Raw genomic sequence first — 27,183 nt, forward strand, 5'->3', positions numbered from 1 at the left:
TGATAGGTCCCCCAGACCCCCACAAAGGTGAAGTATAAGTGACTGGAAAAAAAAAACAACAAAAAAAACATACAAAGGTTTAACATACTGTATGAATAACATGATGTCAGTATTAGCACATTAGCGCGGCTTCAGATAATAAGGATGATGATGTATTGCATGTCATCTCTACACGGCCTCGCGCTGAAAGGCGAGGGGAAGAAATAGATCGCTATCTGTTTACAGCCTATTTGCGGTGCCTGCTTTAAAAAGTCCGCACAGACTTTTTTTTTTTTTTTTTTCCTACACTTTAAATCACCCGAGGGTCAAGGAAAATAAGACGATGAAAGGCCATTCATTTTTGACACTTTGGCCCCTATTTTTGTGCCCAGCACAACTCTTAGCTCAGAGTGTAGTCTAACTGTCTGCATGGGTAGAATCTTCTTTCTTTTTAGGGCTGCACGATATTGGAAAAACATGTGTTTTTCAACATGGTTGTTGAATACAGCAATATTGATATTATTGTGATATTTAACATGTACCTAAAGAAATGACATTTTAATTATCTAATGAAATAATTATTTTTTTTATGCAGCAAAATGAGCTAATTTCTTAGCTAATTCATTGTAATTACCCTAGATAATGTTCAACTATTGGATGGCGACGCACATTTAAAAGGGAAGTCAACCCAAACATATTTTTTTCAAGAGGACGTTTTATACAGGCCCATTAGTTGAAAAAAGGCATTCTGATTAATCTAGTGTTTGTGAAATATAACTTAACAAAATCCACCCATTTTTAGCCATCTCAGGGGGCAGCCATTTTGTCACTTCCGTTGACTGAAAATGACATCGCAAATGCTCAGTACTTGGATAACGAACAATCATGTCTCAGCTTCCGAAAACAGGTGAACTGTGATTGGTCGTTACCTGAGCCCTGAGCAACTGTGATGTCATTTTCAGTCGACGGAAGCGACAAAATGGCCACCCCGAGAGATGACTAAAAACAGGTGGATTAAGTCCTATTCCGCAAACACGATATTTATCAGAATGCTTTGTTTCTACTTGTGGGCTTGCATTGAACATATTCTGGAAAAAAATATGTTTGAGTTGACTTCCACTTTAAGTTTATGTGTGACCGGTCAAATTCAGATAAAAGCATGCGATTCCATAAGAAACATATTGCATGTCTGTGCAATATCCATATTGCATGGGCCAATATCGCGATATCGATATTTTTTCGATATATTATGCAGCCCTATTTCTTGTGGCATTTTCATAGACGGGCACAGTCATAAACAGGTGTTTGCGCCGTTGTGGGCGTGAACACAGCCGACTTGATTCCAGGCCAATCGAAGCGGCTCCCCTCATTCCCTTTAAATCCCGCACAAGAGAGACACCCGTTCACCATGGCGGAAGCATAGCGGACTCACTGGAGATCGGCATGCCCAAAGTACGTTTATAAGAAACTGCGAGAAGATCTCCACTTGCAAATGATGTAAAGGCGGCCGCTGTGAAGCAGGAACTTGGCTGGCAACCAAGTTGCACACCGCCTCTCGCAAACTCAACCGGATTAGCTTCGCCTGGAAAAAAAGCGGACGGATGGACAGGCGCATTTGCACCACACCCCATCCGTATCCCATTAAGGCAACCGTTCGATCGTAAATCTATCAAGTAGATAAATGACTTGAGAGCAGTTTCATTAGCAAAGCCATCTGCAATCCTTTCACCAAACTAAACACAGCCAGCAGAAATGAATTTGTTCTTTCATTTTCTTCCACCCCCAACCCGCCTCTATTTTCCAGTGTAACAAAGCGTGTAATGTTACTGGTGCGTGGAAGACAAACTGACAAGCGTCCAGGTAACATGGAATCATTTAAAATCCTAATGTGGCGCTGACAACAAGGGGAGCATTCGTTTTCTTGGGCCTCGAGTGTCTCATTTAGGAAACGGGCTGCCTTCCAGTCACAATGAAACATTGAGCTGCGAGTGTTTTGGGACCCGCTCACCGACACAGCTGGGACACGGTCAGAAAGACGATTTTGCACGGGTAAACTCTTGGCTCTATTTAGCTGTGCGTTGCGCACCTTAAACAAGACTATTGTTCTGACGCGTTGAGGATCATTCGCACACAGACACAAGACTTGAGCTCGTATGCAAGACTAAATGCGCGGCTTTTGAAAGTAATCCGTAAAACGTGCGGTGATTGGTAGATCTTGCATGTTGCCAATACAGTTTCAAACGGTTTGGGAAGCCCGTTTAATGCCCTTTGAAATGAGGCCCCGTTTCTGAGGATCAAGCGTTTGTTCATTAGGGTTGCAAGCGAGCGAGCTGGCGCCGATCTCAGCTGACATTTGGGCACGAGGCAGGCTACACCTTGGACTGGTCGCCGGTCAATTGCAGGGGACATGTAGACCAGGGATGGGGAACCGAGTGCTGGACTGTGAATATGCAGGGGTTGACTGTAGTAGGGCTGTGCAATGAATTGCAATTCAATTACAATTACGATTATTACAGTCCACGATTACAAAATTGGCAAAAAAAAAAAACGATTATTAGTATGCATTTATGTCCAACGCACTTGTTTACACAAGGAACTCATACTTGAATTTATACATTTGCCCCTTTTTCATTTGATAATAACTAATTTGATACATTTTTGTTTGGTGCTTACCTAGTGTTTCAAATACATTTATTTGTCTTTATATTTTTTACGTTGAAACATTTTCTTGTTTTGTACCCCTCAAACTTTTAATAGTCCTGAGTTCAATTATTACCAAAATAATTGTGATCAATATTTTTTTCATAATTGAGCAGCCCTAGACTGTAGTTTTAAGTTGTAATATCAACAATCACCGCTAGATGGCAGTCATGTCATGGTTGCACTTACACAAACTCAATTAATTTTATTTATAGAGCACTTAAAGAACCACTACAAAAATTAAAACTAATACTAAAACTAATAAAACACTAATGAAAAGCATTTTGGGAAAAAAATAAAACTGAATTAAAAGTAACGAAAAAAATAAAATAAAAACGAACTATAATGAAAAATCCAAAACTATTACAACCCTACTTCACACCCGAAAAAGGCCATATTGTAAATGCTCATGTGATACGACCTGGCATTTTTCATTGGCCGTTCTATCTGCAACCTTTCAACGCTGTTCACCTGCAATTCCAATTTCAAATTGCAGAAAGACTAGTGATCGACTGTAGGCCAGTCTAAATAATAGCACATTCGATTTATCTTACACCTTTTAGGACACCCAGGGACGCTTTACGAAAAAGTGTTTGGAATATGTGAGAAAGCACGAAAAGAAAGCTCGAAAAGAAGACACAAATTGGGCCTGAGCTGAGATTTGAACCCACAACCTCGGAGTCACCTGCGCTGCCATGAGAGCAGGACGTCGCCAACAAATTGGGACTTTCTGAACGATCTTATACTGAGGAAACATCTCAAAGGTTCCTGGATTGTGCTGCGAGGGGGAACTTGAAGGGCAAAGTCTGAGTCTGACATGTTGCGCTGATTTCAGCCAGTTCAGTTTGCTGCCATCATGGAGATAGCGGGCCCATTTCCTCAGCTGGTGCAGCAAATGGAACACACGTGTCTCTGCTGTGCTTGCGGCTTTGAAGGTACAGGACATGTTGTCTTTCAAAATGCCTCAAGTCAAACACCATCATCATCATCATCATCATGCGTGACGTCTCGTGTGACGTCAGAAAAGCAAGACTTCCGCTCCATGAAGATAGCGTTTCTTAAATTTAGCCTTTAAACAGTGACGATGCCGTGAGAGGATGTTCAATTTTAAAACGTTTTTTTTTTCCACTTTATGTACAGCACATTGTATGCAGCTATTGTTGTTGTTAATGTGATCTATAACTTCGAGTTGAGTTATTCACTCGTGCTACGAACAAAGGGGAAATATATCCCCCAATTTCTAGTTGTAGTGCCTCATAATAAACCAACCACAGCTCTTCGTGAACCCTCACAAATCATACTTTCTTTGAACAACACATCAGGGAAATCCCATTGCCATTGAAATGTAACAACAGTAAAATCACTCATATATCGTGTGTAGATTCTGCTGCTCCCAATGAGAGAGGAGCAGGGGGCTGCTGCCCTCTATGGGTCATAAGGGGACCTACAGCGAATATTGGCTTCATACATTTATCAATGATTAAGAATCATCCAAAATAAGCTTTCTGAAATGATCAATTTTCTATACTTGGTATTTTTTAATCAGATGCAAAGTTTTGACCATGATAATAACAATAATAATATGAAAACAATCATATAAAGTGCAATACATAATTATATGTTGTAATATTTATGTAAAAAGGCTTAGTTAGGTTCAGCAACAGGTGAAATTTGACTCTGTGCTGCCCTCCTGAAATGACAGCAGTTTGTATTCAAGAAACCAAACGCAGGCTAGTGTCACGGTTCCTGGAGGACGACCAGCTTTGTGTTGTTCCCCTCTGTCAAACCAACAAGCTTCTCCCATCCGTTTGGCTCATTTTGCAATTGCAGCACGCAAGACCGCTAATGAGCTGGGCGAGCAACCAGACCGCTAATTAATCACAGCAATGGTAAACTCTGCTTCTGCTGCTAAATACGGCGAGGCATTATTAAGTGGGTTACACACATTCTGTTAATCGGGCCAAATTTAAGGCCCCACACCCCCCCACCCGTTCCAATCAAAGTCGGTAAAGACGCGAGTGTGAGATGTCGGTTCAAGATTATCCTGTGGGGTGGGGCGCGTTAGGGGTGATTTTTTTTTTCTCACCCAAATATGTTTGGTAAATTATTGGGCCCGATGATCAAACAATTATTGTGACTCTTGAATTTTAGAAATCGGCGACTGCCAATCACGGTGACCAGACTGGGCCTCGCTAGCTCAGGCTCCAAGGGCGCCACGTGGCTTCCTCTGATCACTTCCTCCTCCTGCCGAGCTCCTCCGAGCTGATTTAAGCGAGGCTGGCACTTCTCCTCCCTCTGCCCTTCTTTTCAAGCCGCAGGAGGCCTTTTTGATTTCTTTCTCCTCCCTTTGCCGCAACACAGAACAAACGACAACCGGGCCTTTATCAGATATGAAATGGAATCAATTTCTGTCGTTCAAGGTTGAAACTAGCTAATACACTAATACATAGACATACAGGGCTAAGCCACACCCCCAAAATAGACTTAAAAAAGGATTTGTTTAATAAAATCTATCAGGTACAATCTTTATTCAACTTTCAAGTGTAATGTATAATAAATTAAATTTAATTGTTATTTAAGTTCTTTTTTTTCCTAAGTTATATGCAAAATATATTTTTAGGACTAAAATCTCTGTCCTGTTTTGGTATGAAAGAAACACTGGAAGGCCTGTACTTTTTTTGCTTTCTCAGGCCCAAATATTTTACAGTAACTGCACAAGTCACACGTACACACATCTTTCATGACACCCAGCTGAGTGATAATGAGCTCATAAAGCCAGGTTGTTGGGTAAGAAAAATGAGGGGAAAATGATACACACACCAAAGATGCACTAATGACCATAATTAAGCTCTTTCATACAAAATAGCCTCATTGCAGTTTATGTAGTGATGTCGTCGTTTCATGTAGGTTAATTCTCACCATGTGCACTGTGAGGATGTAAAAAAAAAACACCATTAAAAGTGGGAGAATTTAGTCATTTCTAGTTGAAAGACTTACTAATGCCTTTAAAATGAGCTTTTTTATTGAGTACTATATCATTCACAACAATGTTAAAATTAATACGAGGGACACCCTTTAAAAATGGGGATTACAGGAATGTTTCACACGTCAATATTACAACGTTTCATGTTTGTTTTTTTAAAACGTTTTTTCATCTTTTATGCTTTTTGGCAGTCTGTTCCTTTTTGTTTGCTTTTTTCTAACTTTCCATATAGACTTGGGGAACTTTATTGCGGGTTTTTTTTTGCGACCATTCTGGATGGCTGGATGGTTGGAGCAATCAATTGTAGTCCCAATGGCATCCACAAGATGTCACTGTGATGCAGGGACTGTCAAACATACAGAAGTAGACTCTGAAAAACCAACAGCTTCAAACTCCACTAAAACACCCACATCCCAGTAGTGTTCATAATGTTCTCTACTACTCTAATGCTGGGCGTGCTTCAAAAAAAAAGAAAAGAAGAATGAACATTTTTGCAAAGCCGTGTCGGGTTATTTCCGCGTTGGAGAAACACGAAGGAGGAGGAGGCAACCTCACATGTTTGAGGAAGTTGCTCAATATTGGAAAAACACACACGCTAGTCCGCCACACTCGTAAAACATGTCGTAGAGAGGCGTAAATACTCACGAAGCTCGTGTTTTGTGACACAATGAATGACAAGGTGACTCGCTTGACTTATATTCGTAAACTCCCCTACAGTGTACTTCGTCTGGTTGCCGATTTTTTAGACCCTCTGGACCTGTGGAAAGACGTCATCATTTCCATCCGGAAGTCCAACGGCGAGTTTAGGTACACTCAGCATCATGTCAGGTATGTCGTTGTGTCCTGTCCTATCTATCTATCTGTGTATCTTTTTAATTTTTAACAACACACTAAATACTGAGAGCTCTTTATAATATACAGTATGTATTGACCCCCAAAGCCCCCGCCCCCCCTGTATCGCAATATACATCTACATGCAAGAAACAAAATAAATCAAACACAAATAAATACCTAAATAAATAAAACTGCCAACTTGTAACAATAACAAGTTAGGGATGCACCGGTGCCACTTTTTTCAACATTATACTCAAGTACTGTACTCAATTATAACTCTTTTTAGGGTAACAACTTGTCGTTCCTCACATTTTAATATCCAACTGCATGTTTTCCAAACAGTCTTCTTCACTTCACACACATTTCATTCAAATGTATCCTGGAATACTAGGCAGTTTAGTTCTAAAATACAACTGTGGAAGGACAACTGAATTGGAAGAAAAAATAATATCTCATCTGTTTTTAAAAAGTGAAGAACAGGTTATTTAGTTTTATTTTTTTAATGAAGTGTTATATATTCACTCTAGAATTGGCACAGTTATCCAAATAACAGTTGAGAAAAAAATAAAAAATAAACATAACTGATTTAATGAGCCATTCACAGTTTCATTGAACAGGTCCTTGTGTACATACGCTTGCTGGACGATATTCGAAATGAACGACTCACCGTGGCATGGAAGCCTCACCGCAGCCCGACTAAAATGTGTCTCCTTTCAGGACCTTTTTCCACCTCTATGGACATTTGAGTTCCTTGGCTGCGGTCAACGGGAAAGCGAAGTCCCACCGCGGCCATTGAAGTATCACCGCGAAAATAGACAATTACATAGTCGGAAAAAATGGGCTTCCGACTATGCTTAGTCCAACTATTTGTTTCTTGTCTATTGTTTTTTCACCTACAAAATGGGCACCCGTCATAGGTGGATAAGACGGACCGGTCTGTCACATAGGCGGAATGCTGAGCTCCGGTATCAAAGCATTTTTTAAAGTCAGAGTATGACTTAAAATATGTACAACACTTGAAGCCCATTGCAAAAATGAATGTGCTGTGTTTAATGTGTGCTTGCAGGCGTTTTGAGGGCCTGGTTGCTCAGGGGAAGAGTCCCACAGTGGAGCTGCTGCGTGACTGGGGCATGTTCAACGCCACAGTGGGAGAACTGGCCAACATTCTCCAGAGTCACAAGTTACTGGCGGCCGCCAGTGTCCTGTTACCTGGTACGACCAGTTACCTGTGTGGCTAATGAAAACAAATATAAAATAATAATCATTTCATGTATCATCTCTTTTTTTATTGGAACCTGTGTTTGTTCTAACATGTGTGGCACATAAACGTGTACAGTTTCATAAACAAATGAATGGTGGGTAGTACTAGTTTTGATATTTGGCAGTGGTGTGCGTGTAAAGAAATGTACACAAAAATACTCACTTGCTCCGTGTGTCACGTATTTCAACCAATTTTTATTTGGGGGTGCTAATTAGCCCTTAGTATGGCGCCCACGGAAGTGAAAAGTGCAAATGATTGTGCCGATAAGAAGCTGAAATTTTGGAACTTGCTACTAAAAAGGAGGAAACAAATAACAATATACGGTACTGTTAAGCCTATTTAGATAAAACTCATCTTTTGCTCTCACCATTAGTGACATTTTCAAAGCATCATTTGTGATTTTTTAAATTTTTTTTTTATTCCCCCACTCTTAGAAGAGGTGTTCTCCATAGAGACACCGCATGTCTGTCGTGCAGCAGAACCCACCAGTGCACATCCAACTTTGCCGACCTGGAGGATGTCTGAGACAAAGAGGACAACCTTAGCGCCCGTTGCTGATGGACGGCAGACTCCCATCCAGCTGGAGAATGGTGAACCAGACCACGCGCAAGGTTGAACATTTACTTCTTTTATGTGCCTTGGAATTGTCATTATAGCTAGTTTTTATTTAGCTTTGAGTTTTGTTTATTAAATTGAGTTAGTTTTAATTCGTTTTCAGAGGGCGGTTGTAGTTTTTATTCGTTTTAGGTTTTTTTTGTTTTTTTTTAAATTGTGTGAATTTCTTGTATGCAAGATTAAAACGGTAAGTATTGTTTGAAAAAAAAAAACTCAACAAAAATGTTCTTTTAAAAACAATTTGCTAGTTTGCTAGACAAATGCTAGTTGCTTCACCACTCTAACGTCTTAAACAATGCTAGGATGGTTTTTCTTTCCATCCTTTGTTTGCCAAGTTACCAACTTCTAAAGTGGATTTGTGGCTCGGATTCCTTTTGAGAAGTGTCCAGTACAAGACACTTGCCCACTTGCTTTTATCTGTGAATCGCAGTAGATAGAATTATAGCTATGATTATAGTTAGTTTTCATTAGTTTTGTCAAAGTAAAACGCAGTTTCAGTTAGCTTTCGTGTTTTAAAAGCACTTTCGTTTTTATTTTATGTTGTTCACGAAAATGTTTTTTTTTCAATTTTCGTTTTAGTTATTTTGTTAGTTTTTCGTTAACTATAGTAACCTTTTTCAGGACTCAAAGACAGAAAGCTCAGTCAGCCTTTTTACCTTATTTTATTAGTACGTTGTGTCGTATTTTCTTTTTTATATATTGTGGCGAGCATCCCTGTCTAATTACAGAAAAGAAACAGCAGAGGGCAGTAAAACGGCATGTAGCATGTCTTTTGCTTTTGTCTTCTGCCTCACAGTTCTGAGTGCAGGTTGTACATTGCCTTGCACCCAAAGAGAAAATGGACGGATGGGCAGAAATAATGCCATGATCCTCAAAGTATCAACACATGAACATGCAGTATTTCCGATTGCTTCTACATGACAGGTTTCGCCAATTTCTCATACAACGAGCTGATGGAAATGACCAGAAACTTTGATGAGCGTCCCGCGTCCGACGGCGGCTGCCGGCTCGGAGAAGGAGGCTTTGGAACCGTTTTCAAAGGTTTCCTGCGGGACAAACCTGTGGCCGTGAAAAAACTCAACCTGGTAAGTAAAAAAAAAAAAAAATTAACTGATCTTGCTCCCAAACCACAGTGGGTGCACATCTTGTCAAATGTTATTGAGGAATAGAATTTGCGCAGATAGACGACATCTCGCCGGATGAGCTGCAAATTCAGTTCAACCAAGAGGTTCAAACGCTGACAGTGTAAGTTTGTAAGCGTGTGTCTGGCCCTAGAAAAACAATCCCGACCAACTCTATTTTTTGACAGGTTGAAACATGAGAATCTGGTGGACATGGTGGGCTACTCCAGTGATGGACAATACCCGTGTTTGGTGTATGCCTTCATGGCTAATGGATCCTTGCTGGACAGATTAGCTTGCTTTGTGAGCGCCAATTACCAAAATCGGTCATCTTGTTCTGGAACTTTGACACTCACTCATTCATTCATTCATTCATTCATTTTTAAGGAAGGAAGTCCTCCACTGGCCTGGCGACAGAGGTGCTTGATAGCTCACGGCACAGCAAGAGGTTTGGAGTATTTGCATAGCAACCATCATGTCCACCGAGATGTCAAAAGGTATATAAAATTTGTCTGCCATTCATTTTTTTTGTACATGTATTAGTACTGTGAAATTAAAGGTAAAACCTGCTCGCTTCTGGGACACTTATCAACGCACAGTACAGTACTGTTTTATAATTATGGCTTGGAATTGTTTTTCAGACAAATATTTACTGTAATTATGACTTTCCTTATTTAATGCACTTGAAATTTTTGAATGAATCCGTCGATTAATCGGTAAGCCAAAAACCGGCATCGGCCTCAGATCGGTCAGTTTTTAAATATAACGTTCATAAATGTAACATACAAGTGAAGTAAACCAAAACATATATAGAGTTTTCCTGGTTCTGCTTTAATCTCCTAAGTTATTATACTATCTTTCGAAACGTATTGGTTTTGAAATTGTAAGACGGTAGCGACACTCAAGTTTAGATGTTCATCTTGTTGACTAGCGAGCATAGCTGGTTCCAGTCATTTCGCTTCCAGCGGTATCATATTTAAGGGCGCGTGAAATGTCTCCTCTCGCTGAAGTGAGCATATCAAACCAAAAATGTCAAACTGTCTTTAAATGTGAGCTCAGAATTTATGAGTCACTGATGCCACCAAGCATGTGCCAACTCATGTTCTCGTCGTTTCCCGCAGTGCAAATATCCTGTTAGATGAACATTTGGTGGCCAAAATCTCAGACTTTGGCTTGACGAGAGCCTCAGCCAAGGGTACCGCGACGACCATGATAACAGAAAGGATCGTTGGTACCTGCGCTTACATGGCGCCCGAGGCCCTCAGGGGGGAGATAACCCCGAAATCGGACGTCTTCAGCTTTGGAGTGGTGAGCTGTCGATCGATAGGCACACATACAGTGACGTCTCAAAGTTTGACAAACTACATAGCACAAGTCAATCATCAGGAATCCCTCACGGCTCTTTTCGAGTGCCCCTCACGTTCTCGTTTTGCGTAATTCAATACACTTAATTTTGCTTGATTATGTCTTTGGCGTCGACAGGTCCTGTTAGAAATACTGTCCGGACTCTCTCCAGCAGATGAAAACCGTGAGACGCAGCTTTTGGTAATACGAATTGTAGCTTTTACTACAGAATTGAGCGATTTGCTCAAATAATGACGCAGCCTCACTGCGGCAGATGGACATGAGGCATGATATTGACGACGAAGATGAGGAGCTCACTCTTGAGGCCTTTGTGGACAAGCGCATGAGTGACTGGGACATGAGCCAGGTGGAGGGCGTCTATTCTGTGGCTGGCAGTTGTCTCCACGAGAGGAAGAACAGGCGGCCGCTCATCGCGCAGGTAAGTGTTTCTCAAACTGGGGTCCCCGTGGATCAACAAAATGATTTGCAATAAATTGTTTTTTTAAAATTTTTTTTTTAAGTATTTATGTCCATATATAAGGGGACCGATGACCTAAACTACACAAATAGTGCTGTGTGATATGGACCAAATTTGATAATAACGATATATGTAATTTTATATCCTGATAACGATATATATCACGATATATTTTTCCTTGAAATTGCATGAACCTAATTGTCTCTGATCTTTTCTCTATTCATAAAACACATGTCAGACGGTAGATGTTTTTGTATTGCGTCATGTCACGAACACACAGCTCTAGGCCCAAGTGAATTTAACTTGCAAAATCCCCACTTCCAGAACAGCTTCAATTTGTCCCTAACAGCGGAACATAATGGCAACTGCCTCAAACAAATATGGAGGAATCGGAACACTTGAGCTAATACCCTCGCTTTGCTTTGGGCAATGCTACTTATGAAATTTAGGCGTGTACCCTGGTACAGTAGTTAAAAGGGAAGTCAATCCAAACATTTTTTTCCACAATATGTTCTATGCGCCTCCACTAGTCCAAACACAGCATTCTGATTACTATTGCATTTGTGAAGTATGAGTTAATCAGCAAAAGGCACTGTTTTTTTTTAGCCATCTCAGCGGGCGGCCATTTTGTCACTTGCAGTCAACTCATCACAGTTGCTCAGGTAACAACCAATCACGGCCCACCTGTTCGCTGAAGCTGAGCCACCAATTGGCATGAGAATTGTGAGGGGATTTCGGAGAAAAAAAAAAATATTCCAATTAGGGCCCTAGACCAAATTAAGTTGTAGAGCCCCAGTGCTTAAGTAGCTGTACGCGTGTTGGCCAGGAGGATGCCCAAGTCACATCGTTTCACTACTAATAGCGTCGTTTGTGTCAACAGGTGCTGTCCGAGCTCAATGAAGTGGTCAAAAACATTTCAGCGGAGTCTTACGCATAGGACTGAAAGGTGAATTGATACATTATGACATACAGTAGAAGAACTGACACCGACTCACAGGCTAAGTGTTTTTAAATGCTTACCATGTCCATCACACAAACGTTTAACTTAAAAGGATACATGAGGCAGTATGCATGGGCTTCCAAAGATCAGTGCAGTACTGGTTAGTAAGTCATACGTTACTGGAAGTGCTGATCCATGATTTGTATTCGAAGTCCACGCACTTTTCAAGCTTCTTACTCATTTGCAAATGGAAATACTCTCTAGATGTTTGCCCATGGGGTGAAATCCGCAGACGAATGGACCTGATCAAAGGATCTCCATCAAAACGCACTAATTAAAAGGTTTTCAAACATGCCGACCTTGATCACTTTTATTGTTACTTCTTACTCTTGCACATAAATCATTTTGGGGGCTTTGACATACTCCGAAAACTGTATCGTGTTACCCCGCTATTTTGGGGGAGGAAACGAGCCCTGCAATGAATAGTGAAAAATCACGACTTAATTTAACGAAATGCGTTTTAGTTCGAAGATCTTTGGGGAATTCGGACCATTTGCGGGGGTCAAACCTGAACTCCTCCTCCTAGAGAGTTCACTGTCACCCCCAAATCTGAACCTTATGTACTGCTTTACACATTCAATTCACACATAGTACTCTAATAACTACATCCAGAGAATGTGCAATTTAAATATTTTTATTCTTCTTGAAAAGAAAAAGATCTGTAGGAAAACAAATAAGACCAAACATGATTTTCCTTCTCTATTTCTAATGACACTATGAATACTACGCTACGGGATTTTCATCCCCAGCTTTGAACATGAGGTGAGCTTGGTAGTTGGCCCAATGTTAAATCATCAGTAGACGAGTGGCGGTGGCAACATTTTTGATCGACGCAAATATTCCCTTTCCTATTCCTTAGCAAGCTCCCCTCCCCCCCACTCTCTCTCTCTCTCTCTCTCTCTCTGGGATTCTGATCGCCTCGAACGTGACTTTCGATGGGTGACGTTTTAGTGGAAGCCCCTCAGCGACATCATCACCAGAACACACACATACACACGGCTACAATATGTACAATTACAGCACTTGCATAGAAAAATAAGTTTCTCAGCAGATGATTTTTTTTTTTTTTTTTTCCTCTCTCCGTGTAAACCAGTTATATCAAAACAAAAAAAAAATGCAATATAAAATGCACTGTTAAAATAAATCAGGAGACGAGGTGGATCATTACGTCATCCCTGCTTTCGGAGCACCTAGAAGTTGTGCACAGTTGGACACAGTAAGTGATGGACTTGAAGGAATGCAAGTTGCAAGGAATCTGGGTGTGTGAATTTAAAATAAAAATGAAGGGGGCGTGGGGTGGGGGGGAGTGTCATATTGGCGCAAGTTCACATTAGTCACACTAAGATCTGGCAAAAAGGGGCTCAACTTTCAATCATTGGGAATTAAGAGATTAATAGGCTTCCATTTGGCAAGCTACAAACGGAAACTGCTGAAATGTGCCATTGCTTAGTTGTCCTCTGCGTGCATAGCTGGCTCTGTGGATGGGAATGCGAGGTCGTCTTTAATTTTTTTTTTTGTGTTAAAACAAGCAATCGCCTCAATCTCAGGAATGTTCCACTATGGAACGTGCGCAGGGTGTGGGCGCCGAGGTGTCGTTTAATCGTCCTCCTGGCCGTCGGCGGGGGGTCGGGTGATGCGACGGCCGCCCCGCTTCCCTTGTGGGCCTTTGGGCTTGGCGAAGGCCTGCTTGTGCGCGTGCTGCTTGGGATGCACCTCGTCGTACATGAATTCACTGGTCAGGTCGTCTCCGTTGTCGATTTCCAACTAAGGGACGGATGGAAAGCAAGCATAGGATTCATGATGGTCTCGTTGGGATGTTGTACATGTGACCAAATTTCCTATGTTTGTGAGTATTAAAATACAGTTTGACAAAATCAAAATTGTGGAAAATCTAAATTGAAATCAATTTTACAAATTTTATATTTTTTTTCCCAGACAAAATGAAAGGGTTTTTTTTTTTCCTTAACATTCTGCGGTTATTTTTTGTGAAATTACAAAATAAGTAGATTATATACGTTTTTTTCTTCTTCTAATATGACAATTTTATTCAGCAAAGATGGCAGCTTTTCCCCATATTACAGTTGTTTTCATATTACATTTTTTGTTCTTGTATTATTACAATTGTTTTCACTCTGTAACTTGCTGAACTTTTTTTTTCTCATTACACATTTGTCTTATATATTACATATTACACATTTATTAAATAATTCTTGTAAAATGGCAACTTAATTACTGGTACTTTTAAAAATTATTAATAAATACAGTTACTTATTCTGACTTTAATTTTGAAATTCCAACTGTCAGTTGCGATTGCAAAATATATTTTCCTGGCAATAATTTATTTTTCTTGTAATATCATAATTAAAAAAAGGTTACACTTTTATTTTCATAAAAGGACAGCTTTCCCCTCATAACATACCCACTTCATAATCTTCATAATAATACTACAATAATGAATCTATTCAATTTATTTACAACCTTTGATAATATTTGATTGTTATCATCATCATTTTGTTAATCATCGCAACATAACACCCTGTATCCAAAATAAATTCTCCGAAGCACGACTTTTCTAGTAATACTACCACTCCAACAAATATTTCCTCTTCCCCGTGTACTTCCTTCATATCATAGCTGTTAAAAGTATTTAGCTGGTCTTATTTAGCTTGATAAGAGGGGCAAAAATATAAGCAACACCCCCTCAGTATGACACAATGCATTTCGACACACGAGACTACAAAGTCCCTTCACCTTTTTCTCAATCTCTATCTTCAGTTGGTTTTCCACCATGTCAACCAGAGGGTTTTTGCAGCTGGAGTAGAGCATCCGCTCTTTGATGCTACACTTGTACCCTGGCATTGAATAAATAAAGACTGCAAAAGAAGGGAAAGAGAGGAGGATGAAGAGGGCAGCGCAGGCGGGCGAGGCGAGGCGCGTGCGCGCACACGAGCCGACTCACCCGTGGACTCCAAGCGGTCACCCTCGTGGGAATGCTTGTAGAGGAAGAAGTGGTAGCGAGCGGCCTCTTTGGGGATCCGCAAGGGCAGGGTCCTCAGGTCTGTTGGCTCAGTGCTGCACAAGCATATCAGCTCCTGTTCGGCGTCTACTTGCTGGTGGCCAAGGTAAAGAACAAACACGTGTATAACGTTTCAGTAGTGATGTAACTGTGGGGCTCATTGACATCATAAACTCCCACCACAACTATTTCTCCACCCATGACTTATAGCAGCTAGGCTGGGTAAAGTTCCACTTTCAAGACGTGGACAGGTACAACGTGAAAAACACTTTCATGCCAAAGTCAAAATGTAAGCAGAGCTGCATTGATTTTTACTTGATGCAGAGATTAGCAATCGCTCACAGCATTAGCGCCTGATTAGCAACACATACATGATTGCTGGGCGGATTGTTTTCTGATTGTAACAATTTGAACCCAGCTCCGATTATTTTGATTTCCAATTATTTGCCACGGGACAATCAGAAAACGGGAGCACAATTATCGTTTTGTACTGAACACTCGGATCATGCGGCATTGTGGCAACAACCCACACAAAGGCCTTTTAGCCAGGCCAAATAAAAACACCATTGTGTCCGCTCCTACACAATGTCTCCAAAGAGGTTGTGACAAAAGGCAGACGGACGGGCGCATTTGTCCAGTGTCACCTGCCTGCGCGTACGTTGGGCCTCTCTTAACACTCACCAGTTGCACATAGTTGATTTCCTTGTCCCTGAAGCGTTCCAGTGCTGCCACGGCAGCGTGGTGGATGGGGAAGGCCACGCCTTGGAGAGTCTGGTGCTTACTGTCCACACTAATGTCCGTGTGAACCTGAACGCACCACACAGACACACAGAAGAAGAGAGAGGACGAAGATGCAGATCATTCATAAATTGGATTCAAAATTACTCGTAAAATTGCATCTTTATTCTTTGAAAATGACTATTTTCTAAAAGCAGGCATTGAAAGAAAAAAAATGATTACAACTTCAGGTTCTTGTAAAAATCATGACTTCTATAATGTTACAACGCTACTACTTGAAACAAGTACTAGTTTTGACTTCTTGTAATATTAAGATGACTGTATTTCTCCTTATTACTTTTCATGTAACATCTGTTATTGTAAAACTACTTTTAAAATGTTTTCCTGTAAAATGATGCATTTCATGTTACATCACGCTTTAAAATGAGGACTTTTGTTATATACATTATAGATTGCAACTTCAAAAAATGACATTGAGATGTAAAAATGACTTTTCTTGTCATATTATAGCCTGATTCTTATTCATCTCGCTCTCTTAAAGCGGAAGTCAACCCAAACGTATTTTTTTAAAGAATATGTTCTATGCGGGCCCACTAGTTGAAACTCAGCATTCTGATTAATATTGTGTTTGTGGAATATGAGTTAAGCAGCAAAATCCACCCGTTTTTAGCCATCTCTTGGGGCGGCCATTTTGTCATTTCTGTCAACTTAAAATGACATCACAGCTGCTCGGGTAACGACCAATCACGGCTCAGCTCCAGAAAACAGGTGAGCCGTGATTGGTCGTTACCTGAGCAATTGTGATGTCATTTTCAGTCGACAGAAGTGACAAAATGGCCGCCCCCAGAGATGGCTAAAAACAGGTGGATTAACTCTTATTCCACAAACGCAATATTTATCAGACTGCTTTGTTTCAACTATGGGCCTGCATAGAACATACTCTTGAAAAACAAAATGTTTGGGTTGACTCCTTTAAGCCAGAAAAAACATTCAGGGAAGTGTGTTAAAGTAACACTGTGTCATGTCAATTTTTGTTGATTATGGTGGCGCCATGTGGACAAAAGTGGTAGTGTTTTGACAAAAATCAACCACATTTCCCATGCCAGCGCGTAGTGTCCTGAAATCCTGAGCCGTCCTTATACCAAAAGGAGGAAGCGAGTATGCCGTAAAGCAATTCAGGACATTTGTATTTTTTTTGTGCGCGCCAGGGTTGCTCCCATCCTCTTCAAAGTTGCTTAGTGCCAGTAAAAATTATACAGACCCCCCCCCCAAGGCAGGACAAAAGTCCCATTCAACTACTTGTAAGTCAATATTTCATCAAAAGAGTTGTGAAAAAATGTTATTACGGTCGATTTCTTGCCCAGTGCTGCTTTTAATATTTACAAAGCAGTAGCGCGTCCAATTGAATCAAGACGCCGCGCAAAGATTACCCCAGCCCCCGCCGGGGGAACCTTGCCCACCAAACACGACTGCAGGTCGTACACCCATCTGCTTAGATGGCCAAGAATCGGAATGCTTCATGTTACCTCCCTTCAGCGAGCGGTGCAAACACACCCCTCACTTCCTGTATGCTTGTCTGCAAACATTTCCATATATGGTCAAAGTCAAAGTCCTCTCGTACTGGATGTCATTTAATTGGGATGAGTCCAGCGAGCGTACAATTGTTTGAACGCAGCTCTCACCAGAGAAATATGAAGTTTTGGTATGGGTGTGACCTCTCTCTCTTTCTCTTACTCTGCCATTCTAATGAGTCAGCGTCTTTACACTGCGCTGTTACTGCCGGGGCAAGCACGCTGCTGCTGCTGCTGCTGCTGACCTTGTGCTTTTCTGGAAGGACGCGGCCGCTCGTCTACTTCCGACACATAACAGCGCAGATGCGATTAGAGGGGATAGTGTTGGGAATCCAAGGTTGGCTATTGTACGAGAACGCCGCGCCCGTCCGTTCATTTGGACCGAGCAGCTGACATTTAGGACTGTGGGAGAACATGCCCCGGTCCGAGTGAGTACCTCGTGTAGTTTAATCTGTCTCAGCTCCTCCTCGGCAGCGGTGAGGGGCAGCGGAGCCGCCTGCGAGATCAGGTATCTCCTGTATCCACTGAGGTTTATGTCATCCTGCGGGCCAAACATATTAGTTACCGAGAGAGCGAAGCCACAAAGAAGCTTTTGACTTTGTTGGCCGGTATCTGACGAACGGTGAATAGTGACCAACCTTCGTGGTGGCAAAGATCTCATCCTTGATGTGGCCGCCGCCGAACTCTTTCTTCAGCGTGGCCCTGGTAGCAGCAAATAGCATTTTGTTTCGCACCTGTTAAAACGTATACAAACGAGTGGTCATTTTTATTAAGGTACCGTGGCGCCTTGAGGTACGAGTTTCACTCATTCGGTGCCAAGGACATATTTATATATAGAATTTATTCTTTGGGATTGAATGAGTTAATCAATATTTATTGAACACATTCACTGCCATTGACGTATTTATTTGTCTTTTCACGGTCCAGCCATTCAATACCAGGAATGTATTTATATATTTTGGAATATTTTTCAAACGTTAGGGTAAAAGAGGGTCTGAAAATGTCTGGCACCGAAGGAGTTAATTTGTTCCGTGACCAAGCTTGAAACTCAAAGCATGCGTACATCAAATCATCTTTCCCTACTGAAATGAATGGAAATATAATTGATCCGTTCCAGCTTCCCTCACCGTGAAAGCAAGACTTTGTAAATGTGTTTTTTTAATAAGAAAAAATAAATGGCACTCTATTCTATTGTGCTTTATGAAAACAAATTATGATCCCATAATTAAAATAGAAGGTCAAGAATTTAACAGTTTATGCTTCATATAAGTAATATGTCACCATGCTGTTGGGGCATATTTTCAGGAAAAATTGGTTGAAGTCTGAAATGTAAAAGCGGCCTTTCATATGTATCAATTGTGTTTCATTTTTACATTTCATTTTTCTTCATCTCTAAGAAAATACGCCAGAACTGGCTTTGAAATGGTTTCCAGACAAGCCTGAGCTTGCGCTTTTTGAGCAAACCAGGCAAGAATGTTAAGCTCTGCCTCGTCCTGCACCCGTCAGGCTCAGCTTACACCGATTTGTCCTCGTAACATTCCTCGGGCTGCAGAAACATTTGTTTATTCGTTTGTCTATTCGAAATGGGAATGACACTACTGGAACCGGTTCTTTTTTAGTTTCACCAGAAACAAATAACCGTACCAAAAAAAATAAAAAATAAAAACAAAGTCATATAACAGAGAACCAAAACACTTTCCCGGGAGGCATGGAAAGAGAACCCCACCCGTTAGATGTTTAAAAAAAAAAACGACGACAACAAAACGTCATAGCGGCCTTACAGTAGAGCGCTCCGGACTCCAGGCGAGGAAGATCCACTCGTAGCCCTGGTTGTTGCTGGAGTCCAGCCGGTAGAGAATGTAGCAGGGAAGGCAGTCCTCCAGCAGGGGTAGCACTAAGGCATCGTACTCCTGGTCCCACTTCTTCGACGCCTTCTTGCTGTCGGCCACCGTCAGCTGCTCTGGAGAAGCACACGTGTGTCAAAACGTCACGGTTTTTGGCCACACGCGTGAACTTGTTCGTAGTCGCAACAGAGGACGTTGGATTGTAATTATGACTAAATCTCGGGGAGCGCTTACCATCCTCAATGACGATCTTCAAGACTCTGTACTCGTCGCCGCTCTTGGCGCTGACAAAAATGTCCTTCACATCATTGCCCGCTGGGAAAGACATTTGGTAAAAATCAAAATGGACTTATTCATTTTGTGCACCAAATAACTATCCCCCTGTAGTGCCTGTCCACCTGTAAAGTGTCAAATTAGACAACCAAGTAAATATTTTCTGAAGTTCTCCACTTCCGCTCTACTGTTATATAACAGCGGTGGTAATATACATAATAAGCCCATGACATGGTCAGCTGCGCCGGGTGATGATCCAGAGCCACTTTCAAGCGACAGCTGGACCGCACTCTGAACCACTGTAAACATTACAGTCGAACCGTGTGTTTAAAAAAATGCCATGTCTTGGAAAATATTTACAGTGGAACCTCAAAAGACACAGTGACTCTGGATGACTTGACCATGTTATTCTCATTTCTAAAATATTTGTTCCATAGTAAATGAAAGTGAATTCATGTGTTATAGAATTATTCCATATGTATTTGTATATACTTTATTCGGTACTTGTGTTATTATGAACAGCCAGACTCTTTCCTGTCTAGTAAGTTACAATTCTTGTTCGAAGTTTATCAACAAGGCTCAAAATAACTTCTTTTTTTCTTTATGGATCAGTTTTGCAAATCAATGACTTCATTCGAGGAGCAATTTTCTAATTATTTGGGGCACTTTTTAAAAGGTTAATCCCAGAGACCTAAAGTAAGAGTTTGATTAAGATATTAAAAATACAACAGGTTAAGTTACTTTTAGGTTAATTAATTTTCTTTTTTTATGTAATTTCTTGTCTAGAAACATTTTCAGTGGGGCAATTTCATCTACTACTGTAATGCAATTTTGAGAACATTTGTTAGGCAGAACTCAAAAGTCTAAATCAAAACTCAGGACTCTATTGTAAAAACAGACATACAGTATAAAATTACTGATACAATAAATACTTTATACTATATTAATATTTTTAAGAGTGAAGGCCACGTCTCCCGGTTGACGTATGCCGTAACGTAATTCATTTCCAGCTTCGGTCCTGTTAGCTGCGAAGCGTAGTGAATAAGACATTTATAAAACTGCCTGCTATTTTGCTGTTCAACATTGTATAATCTCCGCTTTAACACAGGTTAGAGACACCAATCACCCAAACACATAATCCAGTGTTTCACAAAGCACATTTACATGTCAATCTTAGGGTATTTTAGCAATTAGCGTGGCTTCTCCCTCTTTGCTCGCTCGTGAAAATAATACTTGCTGGAAGAGGAGCTTGTTCGCCACTTGGAAGGCAATGATGACTGATTTTGGAGCTACTCCGCAACGGGTTTAGTTGCACTAGTAGCCAACCGAAGCCCATTGCTAGCTAGCGCAGCATAAGTAGCACCAAACTTGCCTCGACATCTGACTACCCGTGGTAGGACACGTGAACGACAAGCGCGCGTTCAGCCCAGCAAAGCTTTTTGGGACCATCATGGTGGTCGATTCTTTTGCTATTCAACATGTTTTGATAAGGCGCAAAATGCAAATGTTGCCTTGTAAACTGTGATGTGAAACTGCTGATGTCAAGCCTGGGTCAGAAAAATGTCCCTCTACCATCTAAGGTACCCTTCAATAATAATTCAAATTCCGCTTGCTCAGGTTTGCTAAGTGATGTTTTGTCTACTGACCTAATGATGATGTCACAGTTTTCTCTCAGTGTGAAATATGGGCATGTCTAGTTGAAAACAAAGCTATTATTCTGTTCTATGAATGGCAACAGGTGGTTACACAAGTTGATTGTTAAATGTAATGTTGTCAATTCTGACATCTAGTTGAATATTTACATATTCCGCCGGTGACTATATGATAACATATAGACAGATTAATATACATTAGATAAACATAAAATAATTTGGGGACTAATCAAGTGAAATTGCATAATTTCCTACTGTGATTGGCAATCACTGCCCCATTAAACGATTGATATTCCCTGCAGTTGAGTAAATTATCAACACTACCGACTATAATCTGAAAATAAGGTAAAAATGAATAATGTAATACTGCGTGTTTCCGTTGAGTAATGACATGATGCAGTGGCTAGACTTTGACCCCAATCAAAAGGACGAGTATGAACACCAAAACAAACATACGGATTGTCACTTCATCTTACCATAGGCGGTATGAATTTAAGGTGTTTACGAGAACAATTGATCCCATTCATGTGGACGCACTTGCTAGTGGAACAGGCCAGCCACACAGTCACTCACTCACTGGCAGGTTGTAATAAAGGCGTCACCCGTTCATTCAGATATATAACCTGCCATTACCCCATTTCACCCTGGTATTAAAACCACTACGAGACATTTCGTCGTGGAAAAACACATAAAACCGTCACGGTTTAGGGGTCTGCTGACTCGATTTAAAAACACCTTCAAAAGTGCAAACCTATCATTACACATCAGGCTAAGCTCAAGCTAGCTGCTGGGAGCATTAGCGAATTTAACGCTTGGTTCCTGATGTCCATTACTTTCAAATACACGAACTGAGTGGCACATGGGTGCAGCAAAACGAGTACAAACAAACGCGACGGTACTGTACCTTGAATGCCCGTCTGGTGTGACATTGTGTCCGTGTCTCGTCTGCGGAAAGGCTCGAGCAGCTGATCAGACGAAACCAGGGAAGCCAAGAAGCAGGAAGCGAATGGCAGCCGTAAGACCCGCCCCGGTAGCGACGTCAACATTTTAATCATATTTTGTAACAAAAACGTTCCAAAAAAAAAACAAAACTATGCTACACTATGTAGGCATTGAAACATCTTTACGTTGTAATACATATAACGTAAGATTCAATACTTGACTATATTCAAATTCCACATGGACGAGAGCACTAACTGTGACACTGCAGTTATTAATATAATATAAACTTTAAAACGAAAAAAAGAAACGCTTTACTCCCAGCGAAATGAAATCGTCCCCACAGTTGTTTTTACTCGTCATAATAAATATTCCACATGACTTCAAACCACGTTTCGATGACGTCAACACACGGGAAAGTATGCGGTAAGAATACATGATAATAATCATAATAATAAGAATAATAGAAATAGATTCAATATGACTAAATACTGAGAGAACATGAAAACGACGCAATAAACAGAAACACTAAATACGTCACAAGCAAAGTTGCCCTTCGAAGTCAAAGGGAGCCCTAAATGATTACCTCATTGAATATGCAGTTACGTCGGTCGACAGTATGTGGGGTTTATTGTTTGCTACCACAACGTCATAATAAATAAGAAATAAAGACAGAAAGTTGGTGACCAAAAAGTTGGCCGGCGATGTACTGTGGACAATTCTTCACTCTTCAGAGGTTCCATCCAAGTCACACAATAAGACGTGACATGCACAACTGAAGTAAGTACTTACTTTGCTGAAAAACAACCCAGAAGTTGACCTGCTTTAAAGCCAGGTTTGCACTCTTAGAATCTTTAGCTCTATAGCCTAGGTGTCAATATGTCACAAATTGAGAGCAGGTTGATTGAATACAAACTGATCTATAGTTTTGCATGTAATGCAAGTTTATATCACACTTGATCAGTATAATTGCAGTGACTCCAAAACTAATGCACCATCCATCAACAGTCCATCTTTAATGAGGATGTCTACTAAATGAGCCATTGTTATTTTTGGATTGATATTTGGATGGTGGCCACTTTTTGGCGAGAAATCGTGAAACATCTGGAGGCCACCACAGTGGTTTCTTGACTGCTCCACACTCGTCCTATTCCCGTTTGCAGTGTAAAGCCACAAATTATGTGTTATTCTGGGAAAACGGTGCCACATGTCTCCAAAGTAAAGGCCCACTTTAACGTGGTATCAACTGGTAACATCTAAGAGTGATATGCATTTTAACATTATTTGATATCCATTTTAAAAGTATTGCACTCGATTTCCAGTAATAAGACAATGTTGGCACACTAGTAGTACGACAGTGTCTTAAAAGTCATTGCATGCAGTTGTCCTACTGTGCTAGTGTTGTGGGGAAACATTTTAAGACTTTGAGTTGTTCTACTATAGTCCGCTCTAGAGTGCTGAATCGTCCTACTAATGAGGACAAAAAGTGTAGTACTTAGAGAATATAAAATACATGTTCACATATAGTGTTTTCATCCTTGTTTACATCAGCACAGATTCATGGCAAAAAAACAACCATGTACTGAATGTAAAATGAAAAACGCACTAAATGTATGTCCGACTGCATGCGTATTATCATATTATACTACTAAGGTTTCATATAGAAGTGAAATTATATTGTGCAGGTGTACCCAATGAAGCGGCCGCTGAGATAGTCTGGACAAAAACATGAATTTTATTTTGACGGTGCTTGACGGAAGTGGTATTGCCGTACTCTTAATATTGACGTCAGCTGTTCTCAACGTGGAGGCAGGTCTTGTTGCGTTTCACTGATGTTATGCGTGATTACGGTCCTCCGCCGCTCAGCCGCATCAGCGTGCTATCCGCAGGCGGACATCTGCACCTTCCGCCGGCTTCCCCACGAGACGAAGCACCGGTCCTCTTCGGCCGCCGGTCATGAACCCTCCGGTGCGATGGCCGAACGGGATTTGTCGAGAGGTGCGGCTGCCGTAAGGTAGCCACAACAGGTCGCGCGATGGACAATCCCGACGAATATCACCAACTCGTCCCGAGGGCACCGCTGGAGGCTTGATGTGGCCGCTGGGGCGAGAGGGGAGCGGTAAGGTGCGTTGAATTGCACATCACGTGTGCGCCTTTTTGCCTTGTGCACACAGGTGGACGCACCTCCGCCACCTCCCAGTCCAGCCTTCTCAAATGAAACATCAGCAGTCAAAGTTGACGGCAGTCGAGTTTGTCGTAATGTCTCCTTCTCCTAATGCTGTCCGATCACACACTGTTGCATCCACTGTCACGAGGCCACTTATTAAGTATACCTGGACAACCTGATGAGATCCAAAACAAGAACAGTTTCCAAAAAGACCGACGTCACAAAGATAATGATCACTTGTGATGACATTAATAAAGTACTGCATATGGTTTACAATCACATTGTCAAATTACTCATAACTTTTGCACATTAAGAATACAAGCACATCTCAATAATTTATATCGTAGACAAGTTCATTCCTTTGTACAATGAAAAAGCAATTGAAAAAGTGAAAATCATATATTGATCACCGATTCCCTAGTGTGCCTTAACAGTTCATCAGGTATAAGTCACTTTTGTTGTTCATCTCTCTATGCCAGCGAGGGTTTGTGGCATTTAGAACAATGAATATCCTCCCACCGCACATCACCCTTAAACTTTTTGTGACTTCTTTGCTTGGAGGGTTTTTTTTTGTATGTGCGTGCATTGGCTCAATAGAGTTTTCAGAAGGCCAATTCCTTCCTAATTTCCTTCTTAAAAATGTTTTAAATTCGTATGTAATGTAATTTCTTCAGAATTTGGGCTTTTTGTTAGCTGCAAAATAATTTTTAAAAAGTGGCAAAAAAAAAAAAAGAGTTAGGCAGTTATGTTATTAGATTGTCTATAAAACAAATACTTGAAACACCTGATTGTCCAGCCCTCGCTAGATTGCGCAATAACATTAGCCGCCATGTTTGTTTTGCACGTCTCACGGGGTCCTACAGTGTGGCAGCTCTCAAGTTTCCAGCCCAGAGTTATTTTTGGAAATCAGGGTACTGGCGTGAGAGGTCCAATCCAGAGTTGTGTGTTTTGGTGGGAAGAGGAGATGGGGGGCGGGGGGGGGGGGGGGGGTCATGTTCAAATGCATACAGCGGTGCCGCTTCATTTTCTGAGGGCAGAACGCAGCCTCACGAGCCAAGTAAGAGTCCATGTATGTGATCCGTATCCGAAGTGATGCCACCTATCTCTCTGAATTTATCCTAATCCCCGAATCCAAACCTCAACACTCAATCGCGCTCTAATCTCGTGCCGAGCGATGTGTCCCCTGCTAATCTGACGGCGAGATGCTTTCTCTGCCTCCCAGGTGTGGCGTGGGTGGTGGCGGGGGGCGTGGCTCAGCAGGATGGAGACAAGCAGTCGCTTCCAATATTACTTCAAGCACCCGTGGTCGCGCATCATCGTGGCCTATCTGGTCATCTTCTTCAACTTCCTCATCTTCGCCGAGGACCCCGTGTCCCACAGTCAGGAGGAGGCGCGCATAGCGGTGGTGGGAAACTGCTTCTCCTTCCTTTTCAGCAAGTACCCCGGAGTTGGGTGGAGCGTTCTCAAAGTGCTGTGCTGGTTGCTGGCCATTTTCATCGGGCTCCTCGCTGGGAAGTTTGTGTTCCACCAACAGCTCTTTGGTAAGTCATGCACACTGGAATGTGTGGCAAACGTACACGACTGTACAGAAGCCTTAGCGTTGTTGATTCAGTGACCTTTTTGACAGCAGTCATGTTGACATAGTAAATAAAACAAGTCCCACAAAACTTAGCACATGGGCCACGGAAGAAGCTATGAGTGAGGACATAAACTACTCGCAAAAAAGTTATGGGTGTTTGGCTTTGAGGTGAAAATATCAGGATGAATCTGAAGTGGCTTTCCAGGTGAATTTAAATTGAATTTCTCTTTCAAGTTTTGTCCAACTGATCAATGTTTTTTGAAAAGGCCAGACCGATTTGCTTTTTAAGGCCGATGTCGATTTTTGGCAGAAAAAAAACACTGATGACCGATAAGTAGGCTGGGATATGTTTTTGTGTTAGCAGTATTTTATTATATTTAACACATTTATGTTTATTTTGCACTGTTTGTATTTTATTTATTTTTTTTACAATTTTAACAAACTGTGACTTTAGGTAGCATGTGAATGACATACTTTGTTTGCATTGCTCACCAAAGCATTGCTTGTAAAAAATGCAATTTGCTTCGTTTTGAATGACAGATCTATAGAATGACATTATCGACAAATTTAATTATATATATTTAAGGTTATACAAGGTTATGGTATCGATTTAGGTGTAATAAATAACGAGACCAGTGTGATTTGAGTGTAACTTCTGTAAATGGTTTGAGTACATAAAGGTAAAAACAATCGGCAAATATCGGCCATTTGGCCGATTATTTTGGCCGATGTTTGAAGGGCCATAATCGGACGATTTAATCGGTTTGGGCCCTACTTTTCACACAACTTGTTGTTCCTCTTCAATAAACTGAATAGCAAAATTCACAACAGGTGTTTGATCCATCAATGGAGCAATACATTAAACGTATTTGGTCATTAAACAATCCTCTTCATCACGCTGTCCACATTACAACGAGACCAAGACTGCACCAAACGATTGATCGACAGTACCTGAAATAGTACTATGGACTCACAAGTAGTTGCTTTGCATAACCGTCAGTAGGCAACCTTTGTGAATAATAGGCACCGGGTGGGCGCCTATTGAGAACCTCTGATTGGTCGTAGCCTGCAGGATGCCATCTGGCTCCT

At 41.2% G+C, this 27,183-nt stretch overlaps 3 protein-coding genes across 8 annotated transcripts in view; 2 read left to right on the forward strand and 1 right to left on the reverse strand.

Annotated features, from left to right (window-relative positions):
• The first annotated feature begins 6,077 nt into the window (after positions 1 to 6,077).
• Positions 6,078 to 16,559, forward strand: irak4 (interleukin-1 receptor-associated kinase 4). Of its 4 annotated transcripts, none has more exons than XM_086027649.1 (12): positions 6,078 to 6,490; positions 7,563 to 7,708; positions 8,192 to 8,368; positions 9,297 to 9,457; positions 9,553 to 9,617; positions 9,682 to 9,796; positions 9,881 to 9,990; positions 10,615 to 10,801; positions 10,976 to 11,038; positions 11,112 to 11,276; positions 12,196 to 12,261; positions 15,091 to 16,559. In XM_086027649.1, the coding sequence occupies exons 1-11, from the start codon at positions 6,330 to 6,332 to the stop codon at positions 12,250 to 12,252; spliced, it is 1,407 nt and encodes a 468-aa protein (XP_085883775.1). In that variant the 5' UTR covers positions 6,078 to 6,329; the 3' UTR covers positions 12,253 to 12,261; positions 15,091 to 16,559. The 4 variants fall into 4 exon arrangements, with proteins under 4 accessions (XP_085883775.1, XP_085883776.1, XP_085883774.1 ...); XM_086027650.1 differs by lacking the exon at positions 15,091 to 16,559 and adding an exon at positions 12,520 to 12,607; XM_086027648.1 differs by lacking the exon at positions 15,091 to 16,559 and having other exon boundaries at positions 6,080 to 6,490; positions 12,196 to 12,607.
• LOC147149078 (twinfilin-1-like) lies at positions 12,934 to 22,500 on the reverse strand. Its single transcript, XM_086027652.1, has 9 exons — positions 22,314 to 22,500; positions 19,719 to 19,799; positions 19,422 to 19,600; positions 18,279 to 18,374; positions 18,077 to 18,181; positions 16,013 to 16,138; positions 15,275 to 15,425; positions 15,067 to 15,188; positions 12,934 to 14,079 (listed from the first exon to the last, which is right to left on the reverse strand). The coding sequence occupies exons 1-9, from the start codon at positions 22,462 to 22,464 to the stop codon at positions 13,912 to 13,914; spliced, it is 1,179 nt and encodes a 392-aa protein (XP_085883778.1). The 5' UTR covers positions 22,465 to 22,500; the 3' UTR covers positions 12,934 to 13,911.
• The window catches only part of tmem117 (transmembrane protein 117), a 40,385-nt gene continuing 31,198 nt past the window's right edge, over positions 17,997 to 27,183 (forward strand). For 2 of the 3 annotated variants that reach the window (XM_086027642.1, XM_086027645.1), the window contains exons 1-2: positions 17,997 to 18,068; positions 25,738 to 26,056. In XM_086027642.1, the coding sequence (XP_085883768.1) occupies positions 25,777 to 26,056 (280 nt within the window). In that variant the 5' untranslated portion in view covers positions 17,997 to 18,068; positions 25,738 to 25,776. Of the gene's footprint in view, positions 18,069 to 25,547; positions 25,573 to 25,737; positions 26,057 to 27,183 lie in introns of those variants that run through there. The other variant, XM_086027643.1, reaches the window with a different exon arrangement.

This window comes from Filicampus tigris, chromosome 4, assembly GCF_054856515.1.
Source record: "Filicampus tigris isolate MCC_2025a chromosome 4, RoL_Ftig_1.0, whole genome shotgun sequence".
In the NCBI taxonomy this organism is placed as follows: domain Eukaryota; kingdom Metazoa; phylum Chordata; class Actinopteri; order Syngnathiformes; family Syngnathidae; genus Filicampus; species Filicampus tigris.